Genomic DNA, 15,779 nt, shown 5'->3' with positions numbered 1-15,779 from the left:
ATCCTGCACCTGTAAATGCCGCCCCCTTTTGATAAGATTTTTGTGCTTTTTAAAGCACGTTATCAGCTGCCAAGAGAAATTATCGAAGCTTGCCATATCGTGAAAGGATGGGACAACTGTGCAAGTGACGCATATATTGCCTTGGCAAAAAAAAAGATTGCTTGCCATGAATCAGTTGTCAAGTAATAATTCATCCATACACGTTGTTTTATGTATTTTTCAGACGCTTTTTCCTCAATTCATCGTCACTTAAATTTTTACCTCCACCTTTCTTCTCTTCTGTTTTTTTTTGCATGTATCCACAACATATATTCTCTACTTCAAGAAAACATAGTACTGGGCTAATTATTGATGCATAGTTGGTGGTCGCACGATATAGTCTGTAGCCTTGTGAATAAAATTCAGTTGTGAGAAAGCGCTCGTGTGTGTCCCCTTTCTTTGGTCGTCGTATTTTCTGTGCAGTTTTTCCATCATGAATACAGGTACAGACGTGTACCACTCATTATACAGTAGTGAGCATTAGGCGGACTGCTACTCGTTGAGACCGAAATGCGTACTTTATGCCACTTTGAAGTCGCAGTACTTAGGTCCTTGCTAGCCGAAAAACCAGCGTTCTATTCGTATCCTCCTTTGAGCTTGGGATGCTACCTGGTGGCCTTGGGAAGTCCCTGCAGAGCGTTTTCATAGCACATGCCCGCATCCTGCAAGTTGCCCGCTTTTCCACCGTATGTCTGGGCGTTCACTGGCAGACGTGAAACAGAGGTAACCTGTACCGTTTTTCACTTGTGCGTTCGTGCAGGCTGCTCATGGTGGGCTCCACCAGGGGCGACATGACTGCGGCCGCCATCCTGCTGGTGGCCGTCAGCGCAGCCGAGTACCTCATATCGGTCTACAACATGGACCTGCTCATCGTGTTCGGATGCCGCATGCGCGCCATGCTGCAGGGGGCCATCTTCCGCAAGGTGCGAGGGTGGGACTCAATATTTTGCTTTATGCTAGTCATTTCTCTTCGCCAAAGCGTTAAGACTGTTCACAGAAGTATGGTTGTACGGTTTCGACCCTGCAGTGTTTCGTATACTTGTCTTTAAACAGAGGCTTACGAATTCTCAGGTGAGGTGCCCAAGCGTGGAATGCCTGTGGAAGTGAAGTCGATGCGGGTTTCGTCTGCACTTATCTTTCGTGCATACATTTTTATAGCTTTTCACCGGCTCGCCTAACTTTTCATAAAGATGCCCCCAGGCAAGCTCAAAACACAGCGTTCACGTTGAGTATTTTGCACCGTATCTTGAACAGGTTCCACTCATCGTGCAGGGCTCATTGAATATATTTCAAAGTAAAAAAAAGCTGTGCAGATTCACGTACATCTCGGCAGAATTGCCAAGTGTGCAGGCTTAAATATTTTTCGTTAAGCCCTATTTTCTGCAGGCCTAGTTCGTTCGTAACGCAGGCACCGCTCAAAGCCCTAGGACAAGACGGTGGGCAAGTGCTACTTTAAACTGTTTATTATTCCTCTAGCGATCCCCTTGTACTCGCACAACCAAAACGAAGTGAATAAAATGCAAAAAAAAGAATGATCTGGTGCCGCTTTGATATTGCCCCGTTACACCAGGGAGCGTGTTCCCTGTCAAGCCAACTTTGGCGTCTTTTTTTATCACGCTCCCAGCATCGCTTTGATTGATTGATTGATTGATTGATTGATTGATTGATTGATTTAAACATACGTCTCATGTCGTCGCTGACGATATGTGTCAATATTAAACGGTCTGCAGAACCGAAAAGCACCTTTAGGGTGGAGTCATAGATAATGCTAGCCGCATTATTTCACACTGTCACGGGCTCCTAATACGTACGATTAGAGCAGCGTTCTCCCGCTTTTTTTCAATCGTTGGGACGCGTTAGGCCGCACAAAGTTGCGTTGCGCCTATATCCGAACGATCTAAACCACCAGGTCGGCAGCGCTTTCTGCGCTGTGCTGCTGTCTATCCCAACCTACTCGAACACAGTGTTTCACTTGTTCCATTATAATATTCGGAGAAAAGTTACGTTCTTTCCCACTTCGATTTCTATATCTTCTGCGGTGAAATTTTTGGGCGATGCCCAGTGGACTGGCCTGAATGGTTCGGAAAAAATTTGACGTCTAAAACTATTTTTATTTCCCAACAACACTACCGACAGAAAACTCATGTAGCCAGAGCCAAACCGAGCAGTTCAATCATTTTCAAGGGTTATTCTTGCCGCGTTCCTTCATAATAATATATGACAGGAAAAAGTTCAGCCTGTGGCAGGCCTTCGCATGCATGGCACTGCTTTACCAAATGCCTTTGGCGCCCATTTCAGTCGTGGTCCTTTAACCGGCTGTTCATGAAATGGCTGCTGCGGTGAATGTAATATTCGCCGCGGGATAATGATAGCGGTAAGCAATCCCTTTTTTCTGTGCAGGCGGCAGAATTTACATCTAGCAGTAAATCCTCCGTTTAATTTTCACTCATTCAAATTCATTCAAATTCAAACTCAATTTTCACTGTTTTGGCTGACTTTGCGGGACAAAAACAGCAGTGGGATGATTGAGCGTTGTAAAACTTTCTCATGTTTAAGAATGACTTTCTCTGAATTCGCGGTGGCCAAAGGCTTTTTCTTTCTTATATCTTGTGCCTACTCTCTCAAATGCTATTTTTTGCTTCAGTCGTACTTGTACATCAGATTTCCGTTTCGAAAGCAAATTTTGGGCAACCGCGCTAACAGCTATAATAATAATAATAATATTAATCTCTTTATTTTCCATCATTTTCTACATGATGGAAGGGTCTTGCAGTAAAAGCTGTCGTAAAGCAGCTTGACAGAGTCCCAAGTCCCCCCCTTGACCCTTGGCCATGGCAAGGCGGGAGACCAATATCAAGATGTAAATACAAACAGCAGAGTGCAAACATTATTAACAATAGTACCACAGATTAAAGAATATACAATACTAAAAGAATACAATGAATGTTTTTGAACACAGGTAAAAGAAATAAACAAGGAGTAAAACAAAAAAGAAGCATATGTCAAGGAATGGACAAAAAAATGCACACATTTGTTAAAAACGAATGCCACACTTTTTCTGCAATAAAGCACCGTATTCTCAATGATATGCTGTATTTAAGAAAGTAAGTGTAAAGTAAGTCTTGACGTGACGACTCTGGAGGATAAATATTTGCATGCGACAAACTGTTAATCAAGCGGGGCAATCTATTTTCCTCTAGCGTGTGAAAACCATACGTCGTTCTGTATGTGTTAACTCTCCAGGGATCTCGGTTGCGGGTTTGGTATGCTTGTTCTCGTTATTGTAGGTTAGTCAGTGTTCGAAGAAAGCATGTGTTAGTAGACTTCTCGTTTGTAAGCGCGACTAAGGGTGTAGTCTGGCAGCTTTATTACTGGAACGGTTTTATAGTTCAACGAAACTGGCTAGTGTGTTGTAATAGCGGTACACGTTCAACTATGCGTAATAAGCTTTTTTGCGATACATACAGTTTTCTCAGGTTCTCCTGTGTTGTCGAGCCCTACGTTAAAATGCCGTAATTTAGGTCACAATGAAGTAGAGATCGATATGTTGTAATTTTGACATTACATGGTAGTGCATGCCCATTTCGGTAGACAATACCGATAACTTGTGACAGTTTTGCAACAAGACTGACAATGTGGTCATCCCAAGACAAGACATCCTTTCTTTGAAGATAACACCTAATGTTTTAAATGACTGTACAACTTCTAAAGAAACGGACCTAAAGAAAATGTTCTTGGCTAAATGAACTTGTTTATTCTTAGCTCTGAACACGATGGCTTTCGTTATAGAAATGCTTAACTGTAATTAATTTTTTTAGTCCAAGTGTCAAGCTTTGCTAGTGTGTGATTGGCTAAATCTACTTAACTGTCAGTGTTGTCTCCCGTTAGAAAAAGGCTTGTGTCGTCTGCGTAAATAGTCAACTTTACTTCTGGTGAAACGTGGACGATGTCATTAATATAAATGTTACGAGGAAATGGACCTAATATACTGCCTCGCGAAACACCGTTACATATGCATAGTGTTTCAGAAAGTAAACCGTTTACACTTACTGCTTGTTTGCAGTGCTGCGGATATGATATCCAAACCCTTCTGCCTTTAAACAAGTGGCCTTTGCAAACTCTTTTTTATGAAGACCTGACATGCAACAGTTTGCAAAATTAATGAAGGTTAGTTGTTTTATTTAAGCACATTTTCTTTCAAAAATATAAGCTTGTTTTTTGGGGGGATAACCATCACCATTCTTCTAGTTAAAGTTAGGCGCAGCGATGCAACCTCAAAGCCAGCGAACCAAAAGAAGTTGGGTATTCCGCAGAAAGATAAACGTTGTGAACAGGAATAAAAAGAACTGAACAATAGAATTTGTCAGCAGGGGCACATTTACAACGGTCCGTGTCAAAGTTATTTTCATCACAGATTCTTCAGAAGTGCTTTTGTGATTTTTCTTTGCCAGTATATTGGTAATTTTGGTGATTGTAATGCCTTTTTCCTGCAAAGAAAAACACGAGGAAAGACTCTTGGTTTTTGCGCATGCGTGTCCGTCTAGAAAACGAAGTTTAAAAGAAAATGAATGCACAAATGAAGCATCAGTAGTGAGTGCAAGCGTGTGGTGAGCTTGCGTTTTCTGTAGGCAACTTCCCGTGAACAACGCCCAGTAAGCGGGTGGAGCTGCTTGCATACATTTACCGGACATGTTTTGAAATTCATGACTGCGGTCCTCTGCGCTCTTCTCAGGCCGTCCAGATGCCCGCAACCTTGAGGGGCACGTACCCCACCGGTTCCATCGTGTCCCTCTTGGCAGTCGACTGCGGCACACTGGCGCTGAGCATGATGGTCTTTCCCATGCCCGTGGGCGGCCTCATCACCCTGCCAGTCCTCCTCTGGCTCCTGGCGCAGAGGGCGGGGACACTGCCCACGCTCTGCTGCACAGCATGGATACTGGTCGTGTTCATAATGCCCTTTTGCGCATTCAGATTCCAAAAGAAGTTCTGGGTGAGAGCACGAAGTATTAACTTATACAAAGAATGTGGTCGGTCTAAGTTATATAGTGTTTTCTTAAAAATATCAATACCTAAGAGACGATACAACTTCTATTGGGGAAATAAAATATATTAAACGCATTATTTCTCTAATGGCATGCACACAGCTCCATTAACAAGCTCTTTCACTCATTCCTGTAGCAACTTGAAGCCGTTAGGGTAATTTTTCCTGTCGTCGAAGAGGTTCACCTGTAGATGTTACAAGCGGAAAGTATTGATATAGACTGGCGCGGCTAACGAAATGTGTAGAAATGTAAATTGCTTTTCGAGAATATGCCAGATTGGTTCCTGAAGTTTCTTCCGAGAGCCACTTTAAACATAGGGTTTAAAATGGACCAAGTCAGAACCAGGAACTGTTGTGCTGTTAAAAAAAAGATTAAAAATGACGCAACCATGTGTTCTCGAAACATTTTGGGTATATGAGTAATCTGAGTCTTGCTTTGTATCAGCCGCGGAGTACGTTCATCATTTGGATAATATTCTCTCGGCCGAGGCGAACACAACGATTCCTGACTTAAGCTTCAGGTGCCGATGTACTCTTCAGTGCTAAAACATGAAGGGGCAGTCAATGTCAGGAAAGTTGTAAATCTCAGTGTGCCTTCAACCACCTAAATGAGCCCCAGCGCATTGAGTAGCAGCAGTTCATTCATACAACTTGCATACCTTTTTTTGTCTTATAACTATTCGTTCGTAGACGCATGAAGGCCTTAACACGTAAAAGCAAGCATCAATCTTCTAGGCACTCTGAAATTGCGCATCTGGGTATTTATTCAAGAAAACGCGCTGAAATTCGATCGCCTTTTACGACACACAATTGCGTTCGCTTTGGTGTCCAAAGTTGATTTTATGCATTTCACGTTATTACGGCAGGTTCTTTTTCATTGAAGCGTTCGTTCGTAGCGTCTTACTGATGTGCGGGAAGCTAAGGGCGCAGATCCGGGCTATCAGGACAACAGAAATCCTATATGACACGTTTGCTATTGAACGTTCAGCGAGAGTGCCTGCTTTGAGTGCCAAAATACGCGTCGTAACGTCGTGGCCTTATGCCTCATTGCTTGAATCTGGACCCATCTGCTTATTTCTTTGTCACTCCTTTATCTCCGCGTAATTTTCCGAGCACCAAATTTTGAGGCGTAGTGTAGCGAATATAATACAGCTCTGAAAGATCTTAGGTTCTCATGGGAAAGTCGAGAGCATAATGTACCACCGCGAGTTATAGAAAAAATGCGTTACCTTATTAAAGAATTTCGTTTAATCATCACCGTGACCAGACCACTCGCGCGGTTTACGTCTTTTTACGCAGCAATCGCAGATGCAGGCTCGCGAGGAGCGCATCAAGAGTCTGTCTGACCTGTTCGCCTGCATCCGGACAGTGAAAATGTACGCCTGGGAAGCGGCACTGCAGGATACCGTGCAGCGGTTGCGCGCTGTCGAACTCTCCTGGCTGTTCAAGGCTAACCTGCTGGACGGTGTGCTCGATTCTGTCTACACGGCTTCAAGCTCTGTGGTGTGTACACTAACACCTTGCTTGTTACTCAGTTTCGCTCAAGGAAAGCTGGGAGGAGAGGGAAAGATTAGCGGTTACGCTAATTGCATTGGCTCTTCTTCCTTAAGTATCTGGGGTTACTTAAAGTAGTATAGACACCTAAATTTTGCGGGCGTGGTTTCTTGTTTATAATGATGCGTAAGGCATTACTATACATACATAACCACTGGTATTCTCGTACGACCACTAAATAATTTATAATCGCATTTGTTTCTCGCGCTGTTTCGGTTTCGGTTTCAACAGTCTAATGAGGACTGTGACGTCAACGTGTACTTAAAGGTCGCGTGAGACATGAAAAACTGCAATATAATCGCTGCTTCCACACCCGTTGTCATCCCGACTCTTGAGGAAGCCTGAGTTCAGCACTGCAGTAAATTAAAACTATGAAGCAGCGATTATATGACGTTTCTTAATGCCTCACGTTACACAATAGCACTCTTTGACGTTACAGCTATCATTCGGCTTTTGAAACCGAAACAGCCCGACAGAAAACAATCGATTATAAATTATTTTGCCGTCTTACGTTAATATCACGTGGCGATTCTTACGCAGTAGTGTCTTCCGCCTTATTGTAGAGAAGAAAACATGCCACCAAAGTTACGTGTCTGTACTCCATTAACCCTTTACTTCCAAAACTGTTTTCTCGAAGGATGAACGAAAAGTACCGACCTTTTTCTCTCCCTTTCATGCTACAAGGAACATACGAGGCAGAAAAAGCAAGATACTGACCTTCAGTTAGGCATAAAACACTAGAATAAATTAACGAAAACGTAACAAAAAGTGTGGCTTCACTCAAAACGTTTGGGACAGTTCGGCTTCGTTATGCCTCTCTTTCGGACGTACCTTCCTGCGCTTGAATTGATCACCCGGAAAGTTCATTTTCGCGAGTTGTTATCAAGAAAAGTTGTTGGAAGAAATGAGTCCTGCAAAAGAGCTGGTATGGCACGCTAAAAGGTTGCGTTGGCCTTGTACTCGCAAAGCGTTACACCATTGTCTTCGCGCCTATTCCTGGTTTCTTTTCGAGTGCTTTTCGTTTCGTCTCCCTCAGACCGGATGGAGGAGGCCGCGACGTGTGGGTATTGCGGAAAGTGGTGCTCAACCGTCTTTACCTAATTAGTCGCGCACACCTAATTTCCAAGGTCGCAAAGCTGACGGTTTTCAACCGTCAGACTCTCCTGTACGCTCAGCCTGAAGCCCAAAAGTGTTACCTTCCCAACCCCAAACGAAAAATGTGGAGGAAAAAGTGGGGGATGTCATGTGTGTGAGAACCATTCCTTTCTTTGAATCTTTCCTATCATATCTCTTTCAACTCTCCTATTGCCCGCACGGGGCAGCGATTGTGGTGCCGCTTGAGCCTGTGGGCAGGCCAAGTGCACTTTTCATTCTTCCTGCAGTCGCAACAACAACAAACACGTATTACTTAAGCGGTTGGGGTAGATGTTGCGGGACAGCGAGTAGGGCCCTCAGTCTAAGGCCCCAACAGCCCTCCACGCTGCTTCAGCCCGGTGAACGAGCAGAAGCTAGCCCTCCATTTCGGGTGCGCACAGAACGCTCTTCCCGTCTGCTTTGGTACGAGGGCCATTTTAATATCTTGACAGGCAAAGGCTTTGTGCTAAAAGGCTGCTAGAGCCCAAGGAGTGGGCATCAATGGCAATAGCAGGCTAGGTAAAATCGCTGGAGACGAGAGAGGCAGGGTAATGTCCTTGGAGCATACGAAGAGAGACCGCCTGGGCAAGTGAGAGGCGCCGAGAGGCGGGGCAAAAGCGCTGCGAGTCGGGCGGCAGCAGGCGAGGATGTCTCGGTACCCAGGGAGTACTGGGGTGAAAGCTTTCGGAGACGCACCTGGCGAAACCGGCGGCGCATCAGCTCAGTAGTAAAAAGCGCTACTCCGCCCAGACATGCGCCTCTTTACGGCCACCCAGCACTTCGTGTCCCGGGGTCCACACGAGCGTGGTCGGCGGTGCGCGGGTGGGGAGATGTCGAAGGAGAGTAGCAGCGGTGTGCTTAACAACTAGGTCGCGGTACCCGCGTCAGGGGGAGGCCGGGTCGATATAAACAAGGTGGGTTACGGAGGGGCTGGGGATAGTGACAGCTAGAGATTTAGTGACTCTAGTGACAGCCAGAACGATGCCAACTCTAATGCCGGCTGAGAGCTGAGGGTACGGAGCGAGGCTTCCGTGGGAAGACGAGCCGTGTGGTCAACCACGAATGTCGTGAATGCAGGAAGCGATGCATATATGGTTGCGTCTACGCAGAGGGCGGACGAGGACCAGCCATAGCGGCGCCGGAGATAGTCCGCCCAGGTGGAGCTGCGGGCATAGTGGAGAGTAGGGTGCATATGGCGTGGGATCGGATTTATTTTAGAGAAAGTTTGGACTGACCTAGGCAGAGAGTTTGGTTGTAGGGAGTGAACGAACAGTTGATGAATGTCGAGGCAGCCCAGGAGGGCCCGACCGGAGGGGGACAAAATCAGGCTTTGTAGTTGCGCGTGGGTATGGCCTTTGACCACCTCATTCGAACTGTTATGAAGGCCGAGTGCAAGAAGTGGCAAGCTAGGGGTGGTCGGTGGTAGGCCTGACTCTTGTAGATTCGGCGAATTAAGGTATCGACTCTGCCGTGGTGTGAAAGAGTAAGGACTAGGTAAGGGACAACACCCTGGAAGTGGTTCAGTAAGAGCACTTGGACGAAGCGCAGAGCGCGGGCTTTCGCGAGGCCCGCACGACGATGTAAGGATACTGCAAACAAGGCCGAAAAGCTGCATGACCTGTGCAGGAAGGCCGTTTTTAGAGAAACCGCCACGTCCGTCAGCTTGGAGGTGGAGGCATAAGCCGCGAAGCGAAGTGACTGTTGGAATAGTGGTGCCATGGAGGAACAGAACTATGCAGGTGGGGGTGGCAGGGGTACGGACTGGCCGCGCACAAGGAGTTGGAATTTAGACGGGGAAAGGGTCACGCCGCAGGAGGCTGCGTAGGATGTGATGGTGTCGAGGCCGCCCTGTAGGCTGGATTGAATGTGGCCCGCCAAACCGGCGTTTGACCAAAGAGTGATATCATCCGCGTAAATCACTTGCGGAAGGTCAGGGATGTCGGAGAGGACTGCCGGGAGACCGGCAAAAGGAGCCGAGATGTTGAAATAAGATAATAAAATAAGATAAGATAATAAGATAAAATTGTTGAAATAAGATAATAAAATAAGATAAGATAATAAGATAAGATGAGATAATAAGATAATATAAGGTAATAAGATAAGATAATAGATGATGAGCGGAGATAATCAAAAGGAGCGGAATAAGACAGCATCCTGTGTGGTGCAGCGGACGAGTAGGGGGAAGGGCGGGGACCGAAGTTTTCCGTGGCCGACTGTAGCGGTGCGGTCAACGAGGAAGGCATATACGCGATCGTACGGGGGCCACATTAAGTAGAAGCTAGACCGCATTAGATAGTGACGTGCGAGACGCTGTCAAAGGCGGCATGGAGATCAAGTGCCAGGATCTCCTTGTGAATGATGGGGTGAGGTGTTCGAGAATATTGTGACAAAGTTGGAGGAGGGCATCGTTTGTGAAAAGATGCCTACGGAAGCAGTATTGAGTATGTGGGAGGAAAGAGCGCGAGTCAGGATGTGGTTAGAGACGTCCCAGAATGGCATATTAAAGGAGCTTACCAATGTGCGAGGTAAAAGAGATAGGGCGAGCTTATACAGGTCGAGTAGTTCGCCGGGTTTCGGCATGAAAGTAACGTCGGCGTGGCGCTACTCGGAAGGCAAAGTGCCTGCTGACCAGAAAGTCCTTACCAGGGATCAGTGAGCTAGGAGAAGCTACGCGATTGTATCAGCGTGTTGAGTGGCGTGCCATTTGCCGTGGGCCGGATATAGCCCCATGCATGGTGGGCCCCGTTAAAGTCACAGACCGCTAAGAGGAGAGTGCGGCGTGCGAGGCGAGAGGCGTGATAAAAGTCGCAACAGAAAGGTTCAGAGCTGGAACCAGGAGGGCTGTTCAATGCGAGCACAAATACACTAGGAATCTGTCTAGATGGCGGGATCAGTTCCAGCAGGATATGGTAGGGGGTGGTTCCGTTGATGGCGTGAGTCACGCGCGCAATTTGTTTGCCCATATGCACTCCAGAGCGGCTGGGACCTGAAGACATGCAACACGCATATCCGGGGAGGAGAGGCTAACAGCAGGGTTCCTGAAGGGCGATGATGGCTGACGGAGGCAAAGCAGTGGTCATAAGCTGTAGCAGGCAGGCGAGTTTGCGATGATAGCCTCAACAGTTCCATTTCAAGACCGTCAAAGGCTTTCGGTCGGAGCGGTGGGCTGGGCGAGAAAGGTTACGGGGCAGGGCCGCCACGCGATTCATAACTCTGGTGGTTGCGGCTGGCAGCCGAGGTAGGGAGAAACCCAGACGCGTGTGGCGTTCTGCCAGAGCCTGATTCGTGGTGTGGGAGGAAGCAACTAGATGCTGCAGCTAGGTCAAGTTGGCGGAGAGCTCCTGTTAGCCATGAGTGAGCGTTTCGGTGACCAGGAGTAATCCAGGCTCCACGGCTCCATGAAAGGCGTGACAGGCGGCGGTGGGAAGGATGGCGTAAGAGGGCTTTGAATATCGCGACGTATTTCGGCCGCATGGTTCGCAAGGTCGGACACGACATGGCAGAGGTCGTCGAGTTCGGTCTGGAGCTTGGAGAGGTGGGGCGTCGAAGAGGAAGCTGGTGTGAGTGCAGGAGCTGCCCCAAGATACGACAAATGGAGGGCGGGTCCTGACGAGGTAGAGCAGCTCTCTGAGTAGAGCGAGGCGTGTAGCGAGAGGTCGGCGACTAGCGGGCCTGAGAGCGACTTTTTTGAGTAGTAGGAGTTAGGGAGACCTGAGGACGGATGGGCTGAGTGCCCTGTAGTTGGGCAGGGGAGGAAACAGGAGGGCTGTGTGTCACAAGTGCTTGCGCCTCTGACGAACTAATTGGAGACGTAGAGGCCGAGTAGGCCCAGCAGTACCGGGCGGCGCATAGGCGCGTGCAGGTATGGGTTCATCTTGAAAACAAAAACCCGCGCTCACGGGCGAAGGACAAAGAAGGCTAGACACTGTCTCGCCGCTGAGCTTTATTGTCCCGGCACACGGATACCGCGTGAAGTGAGGCCAATGTTGCCGGGTTAGACAGGTGTCAGACCAAGAAAAGTGTCAGGTCAAAAGTGTCCACCTATTTTCTTTGTCCTCTGTCTGTGTGCGTTGATTTTTATTTTAAAGATAAACTACGTCCAATTAGCCCAAATCGCCATTCATCTGCAACAGGTTTTATTTTTATCGGCCTCTATTTTTTCGTCGGACACCTTTCTAACCCGGCTACATCGGCCTCAATATACGCGGTATGAGTGTTCAAGGACAAGAATGCTTAGTTGCGAGACAGCGCTTGTAGTGTCTAACCTTCTTCTTTCCCATTCGTCCTTGTGCGCTGGTATTTGTTTTCAAGATGAACTACATCCAACTAGGTCAAACCGCCATTCTTCTGCAGGCGGGGGAGCCGGTCGGATGTTCACCATCGCAAAGAACACAGCGTGGCTCATATTGCTGATGTTCGTGGTTGTTATCGGGGCTGCATAGCGAATACAGCGGGGTCTTTAGGCCTGGGCACTTGTCTCGACGGTCATCGCGTTGTCGGCAGATCGTGCACACCTGCTGCAGGGAACGAAAGGGCCTGCAGTGGGTCTCGAAACCGAAGTACATGTAGCATGTGACACGACGGCCCGTGAGCGTAACTAAAGTGGTGTTGGAAGTTCCGAGGCGGCGAACATTAAGGATTTGATATCCCGGAATGCGGAGATATTGGAGCCAATCTTGGGGAGAGGGGGTGATGCCATCATGAAAGCCGTGTATGACCTCTTTACAACAGTCATCAAGGGCAGCTACACACGCTAGAACTGTGTGGCCCTTACCACTGTGTACAGCTAAGTCAAGCGCTGGTTTTGGCTCGTGATGGGCGCCTACGGCGTGCTGATGGCCAGCGCATTGGAACGGTAGCTGAGGTGACATGCCGCCTGCAAATAAAAGTGCAGGACGTGAGACCACACGCCGCGGCCAGGCCGCGGGCTGCGGTGTGAACGACTTGGGTGGCAAAGTTGAGGCCCGAGCGGGGCCTGAAGACTGTCTTATAGCCCGCCTTTAGCAACGGTGGCGGACGCGGGAAGCGGCATCGTTGTGAGTTGCTTGGGGAGGACGATGTGGCAGCTGCCAAGGCATTAAACTCCGGGTCGGGAGGAACATGCAAAATGATTGATTGATTGATTGATTGATTGATTGATTGATGTATTGATTGATTGATTGATTGATTGATTTTCCGACAACTCGCTGCACACCTGACGCCTTGGATTTCGCTATATAAACGTGATAGAAGAAAATAAACCGCACATACCTTAGCAAATAAATCTATGTATTATTGCTTAATAACTAGTCATCATCTAGTCCCTGGTTTTAGCGAAGATCAAAGTCTTTAGTCGACATAAAAAAAACCAGATGCATTATCGCCGTGGAACGTACTGAACTGCTTTAAGGGTATGAAGTTGCCGACCAGGAAAGAGACGCATAGGCAGCCATGGACTCGTCGTTGTGCTTGACCGCTCGTCCCGCTTCGTGCACCGCAACTACCACATTGTTGTTCGAGAAACAACAGGTATTGGCAGTCTCGCAAGGGAGCAGCAGTTCATAATTGGTATCGAGGTGTGGAAATGGCAAGTAAGTGCGTCTACTTATGGCAGGTAGTGACCGCTGATCCGGCTCATGAGTGGGAAATAACTAGAATAAGAATGGGGTGGAGCGCATATGGCAGGTTCTCGCAGATCATGAGTGGAAGTTTACCAATATCCCTCAATACAGAAGTATACAACAGCTGTAACTTGGCGGAACTCGCCTATGGGGCAGAAACGTGGAGGGTTCAGCTTAAGTTAAGGACAACGCAGCGAGCTATTGAATATAAATGATAGGTGTAAAGTTCAAGTAGTAGAACGCGTAATTTTGGTGTCATTTTTTTCTATAATGATGCCGAAGACACTACTACGTATGAATCACCGTGTGATAATCGTCTACGACCCATAAATAATTTGTAATCGAATTCTTTTGTCCTGCTGTTTCGGTTTTGGTTTCAACCGCCGAGCGATGGCTGTGCCGTTAAAGAGTGCTTTTTTGTCATGTGAGGTATAGAAAAACGTCCATATAATCGTTTTTATTTACTTCAGTACTGAAGGCAGCTTTCCTCAAGAGCCGAAATGACAACAAATGTGGAAGCAGCGATTATATTTGTTTTTTTCATATCTCACGTGACCTGTAAGCACACGTTGACGTCACAGTCCTTATTGGGCTGCTGAAACCAAAACCTATACATCACGGGAAAGAAATGTGAATATAAATTATTTTGCCGTCGTAAGAGAAAAGCAGGTGGTAATCCATGCATAACAATGCCTTATGCATCAGTACAAACAAGAAAACACCCACCCAAAAGTTATGTGGACAGGTGAAGAAGTGGACAGGGGAGCGCCAGTCCTGTTTACTCCTTCGTTTGTCCTTTTATTTTCGCGTTGCATTCTTTAACCGTGTCCAAGAGAAGGCAAATGTAGCAGGGGGCGGCAGAAAGTCAGGTGGGCGGATTATATTAAGAAGCCTGCGAGGATACGGTGGCCGCAGGTGGCAAAGGGCACTTTATTTGGAGAAACATGAGAGAGGTATTTGCTCTGCAGTGGGCGTAGTCGAGCTGATGATGATGATGATTACCGCTACCCCCCCCCCCCACACACACACACATCCCGAGACTGGTTACTGCACCGGTCAATCCTAATACTTTGAGGAAAACGCTGTGTTTACATTACGCGTGCTCTAATGCGAGTGTAGACGAGCGAAACGCAGATATACACTACTCCATCGAGTCACTAAACACGTCAACACGCAAAAGCACTTCGTGCCAACTTACCCGTTGCACTAACACCTCTTTTTGGGCTAGTTGGTGCATACTTGAATTAAAGAAAACCTAGCGCCAAAACCATGCAAACCACAAGGACGAACGACGACGCGACACAAGTGCTATTTTACTCACAACTGAATTTTTATTGAAGCCAGGATGCAGCTTATATACGGTGAATCTTCGAGGGGAGAGAAGGGCAACAAGGAGGAGGAGATGAACCAAAGCAACATCGCTTCGCAGAAACGGGCAGGCAGCCAAAAATCACACAAGAAAAAGAAAAATCGCATAACTGAAACTAAAAAGTTAAACTCTGAGGCAAAAAGAGATAAAGAAGGAGTACTGATGCACCTACAGCCAAATTTATTTATGTAGAAAGCCTCCAGGCTCATACGCGCAGTCTTATCTATGCTCTTGCCAAGAATTTTCGTCTCTTACAAACACGCCTCGCACCCGTCGCAGCTCATTACGTGCGCAAACCAAATGAGCGTACTTATCTTTTAAGTCCGACAAATTTCGGGCTGGTCCCCCAAACGCTCGTTGATGCAGCGGCCAGTCTGACCAACGTAACACTTCCCACAAGTTAAGGGGATAGCGTAGACCACTCCTACGGAACACTTGATAAACAGTGCCGTGCTTTATCTGGCAACCCTGCTTCCTGCAGTTGAAGATTCGGGGCACAACTTTTCCAGCTTGTTGGGAGCCGAAACAACGACACCCACGCCGTACCTGTTGGCCACTTTCCTCAAGTTGTACGAGGTCTTGTGTACATAAGGCACAACTAGCGGCTTCTGTGTCCTGAAACGATCTTCTCCGGTATTTCTTCGGGTTCCGTGTTTAAGTTTTTGAAGGAGGGTCTCGCAAACAGCAACCAACACAGAGCAGGGGAACCCAGCCACCGAAAGTTGGCTCATCTGATTGTGAAAGCTATCTCGCAAATGATGCGGGCACGATTTCTTGAGAGAGGGCTCCAGGCAATGCGACGCTATTGCTCTTTTTACAGTCTTGGAATGCTTAGAATCAAAAGGCAAAAGATCTTTTTTGCACGCGGGTAATAGCCTTAGCAGGCGTTTTTCCAGGAAGGTTATTTTCAAATCTGAAAACTGTAAAACATTAGTGTCGGGTAGTTCATGCGTAAAAGCGAGCCGAAGACCATGTTTGTCCAAAGCATTTAAAACTTCGCCTACTGCAGAGGAGTAGGTGAATGACGTCTGCTTTTTTTAAG

General features: G+C 47.2%; 1 protein-coding gene across 2 annotated transcripts in view; it reads left to right on the top strand.

The window, feature by feature from the left end:
* The window catches only part of LOC144116082 (multidrug resistance-associated protein 1-like), a 207,216-nt gene that overhangs the window by 98,484 nt on the left and 92,953 nt on the right, over window positions 1-15,779 (top strand). For both annotated transcript variants that reach the window (XM_077650741.1, XM_077650740.1), the window contains 3 exons: window positions 800-962; window positions 4,772-5,029; window positions 6,380-6,583. In XM_077650741.1, the coding sequence (XP_077506867.1) occupies window positions 800-962; window positions 4,772-5,029; window positions 6,380-6,583 (625 nt within the window). The remainder of the gene's footprint in view (window positions 1-799; window positions 963-4,771; window positions 5,030-6,379; window positions 6,584-15,779) is intronic.

Source organism: Amblyomma americanum, chromosome 1, assembly GCF_052857255.1.
Source record: "Amblyomma americanum isolate KBUSLIRL-KWMA chromosome 1, ASM5285725v1, whole genome shotgun sequence".
NCBI classification, from domain to species: Eukaryota; Metazoa; Arthropoda; class Arachnida; order Ixodida; family Ixodidae; genus Amblyomma; species Amblyomma americanum.
The sequence above is the reverse complement of the archived record's forward strand: the minus strand, read 5'-3'. Positions and strand labels throughout refer to the sequence as shown.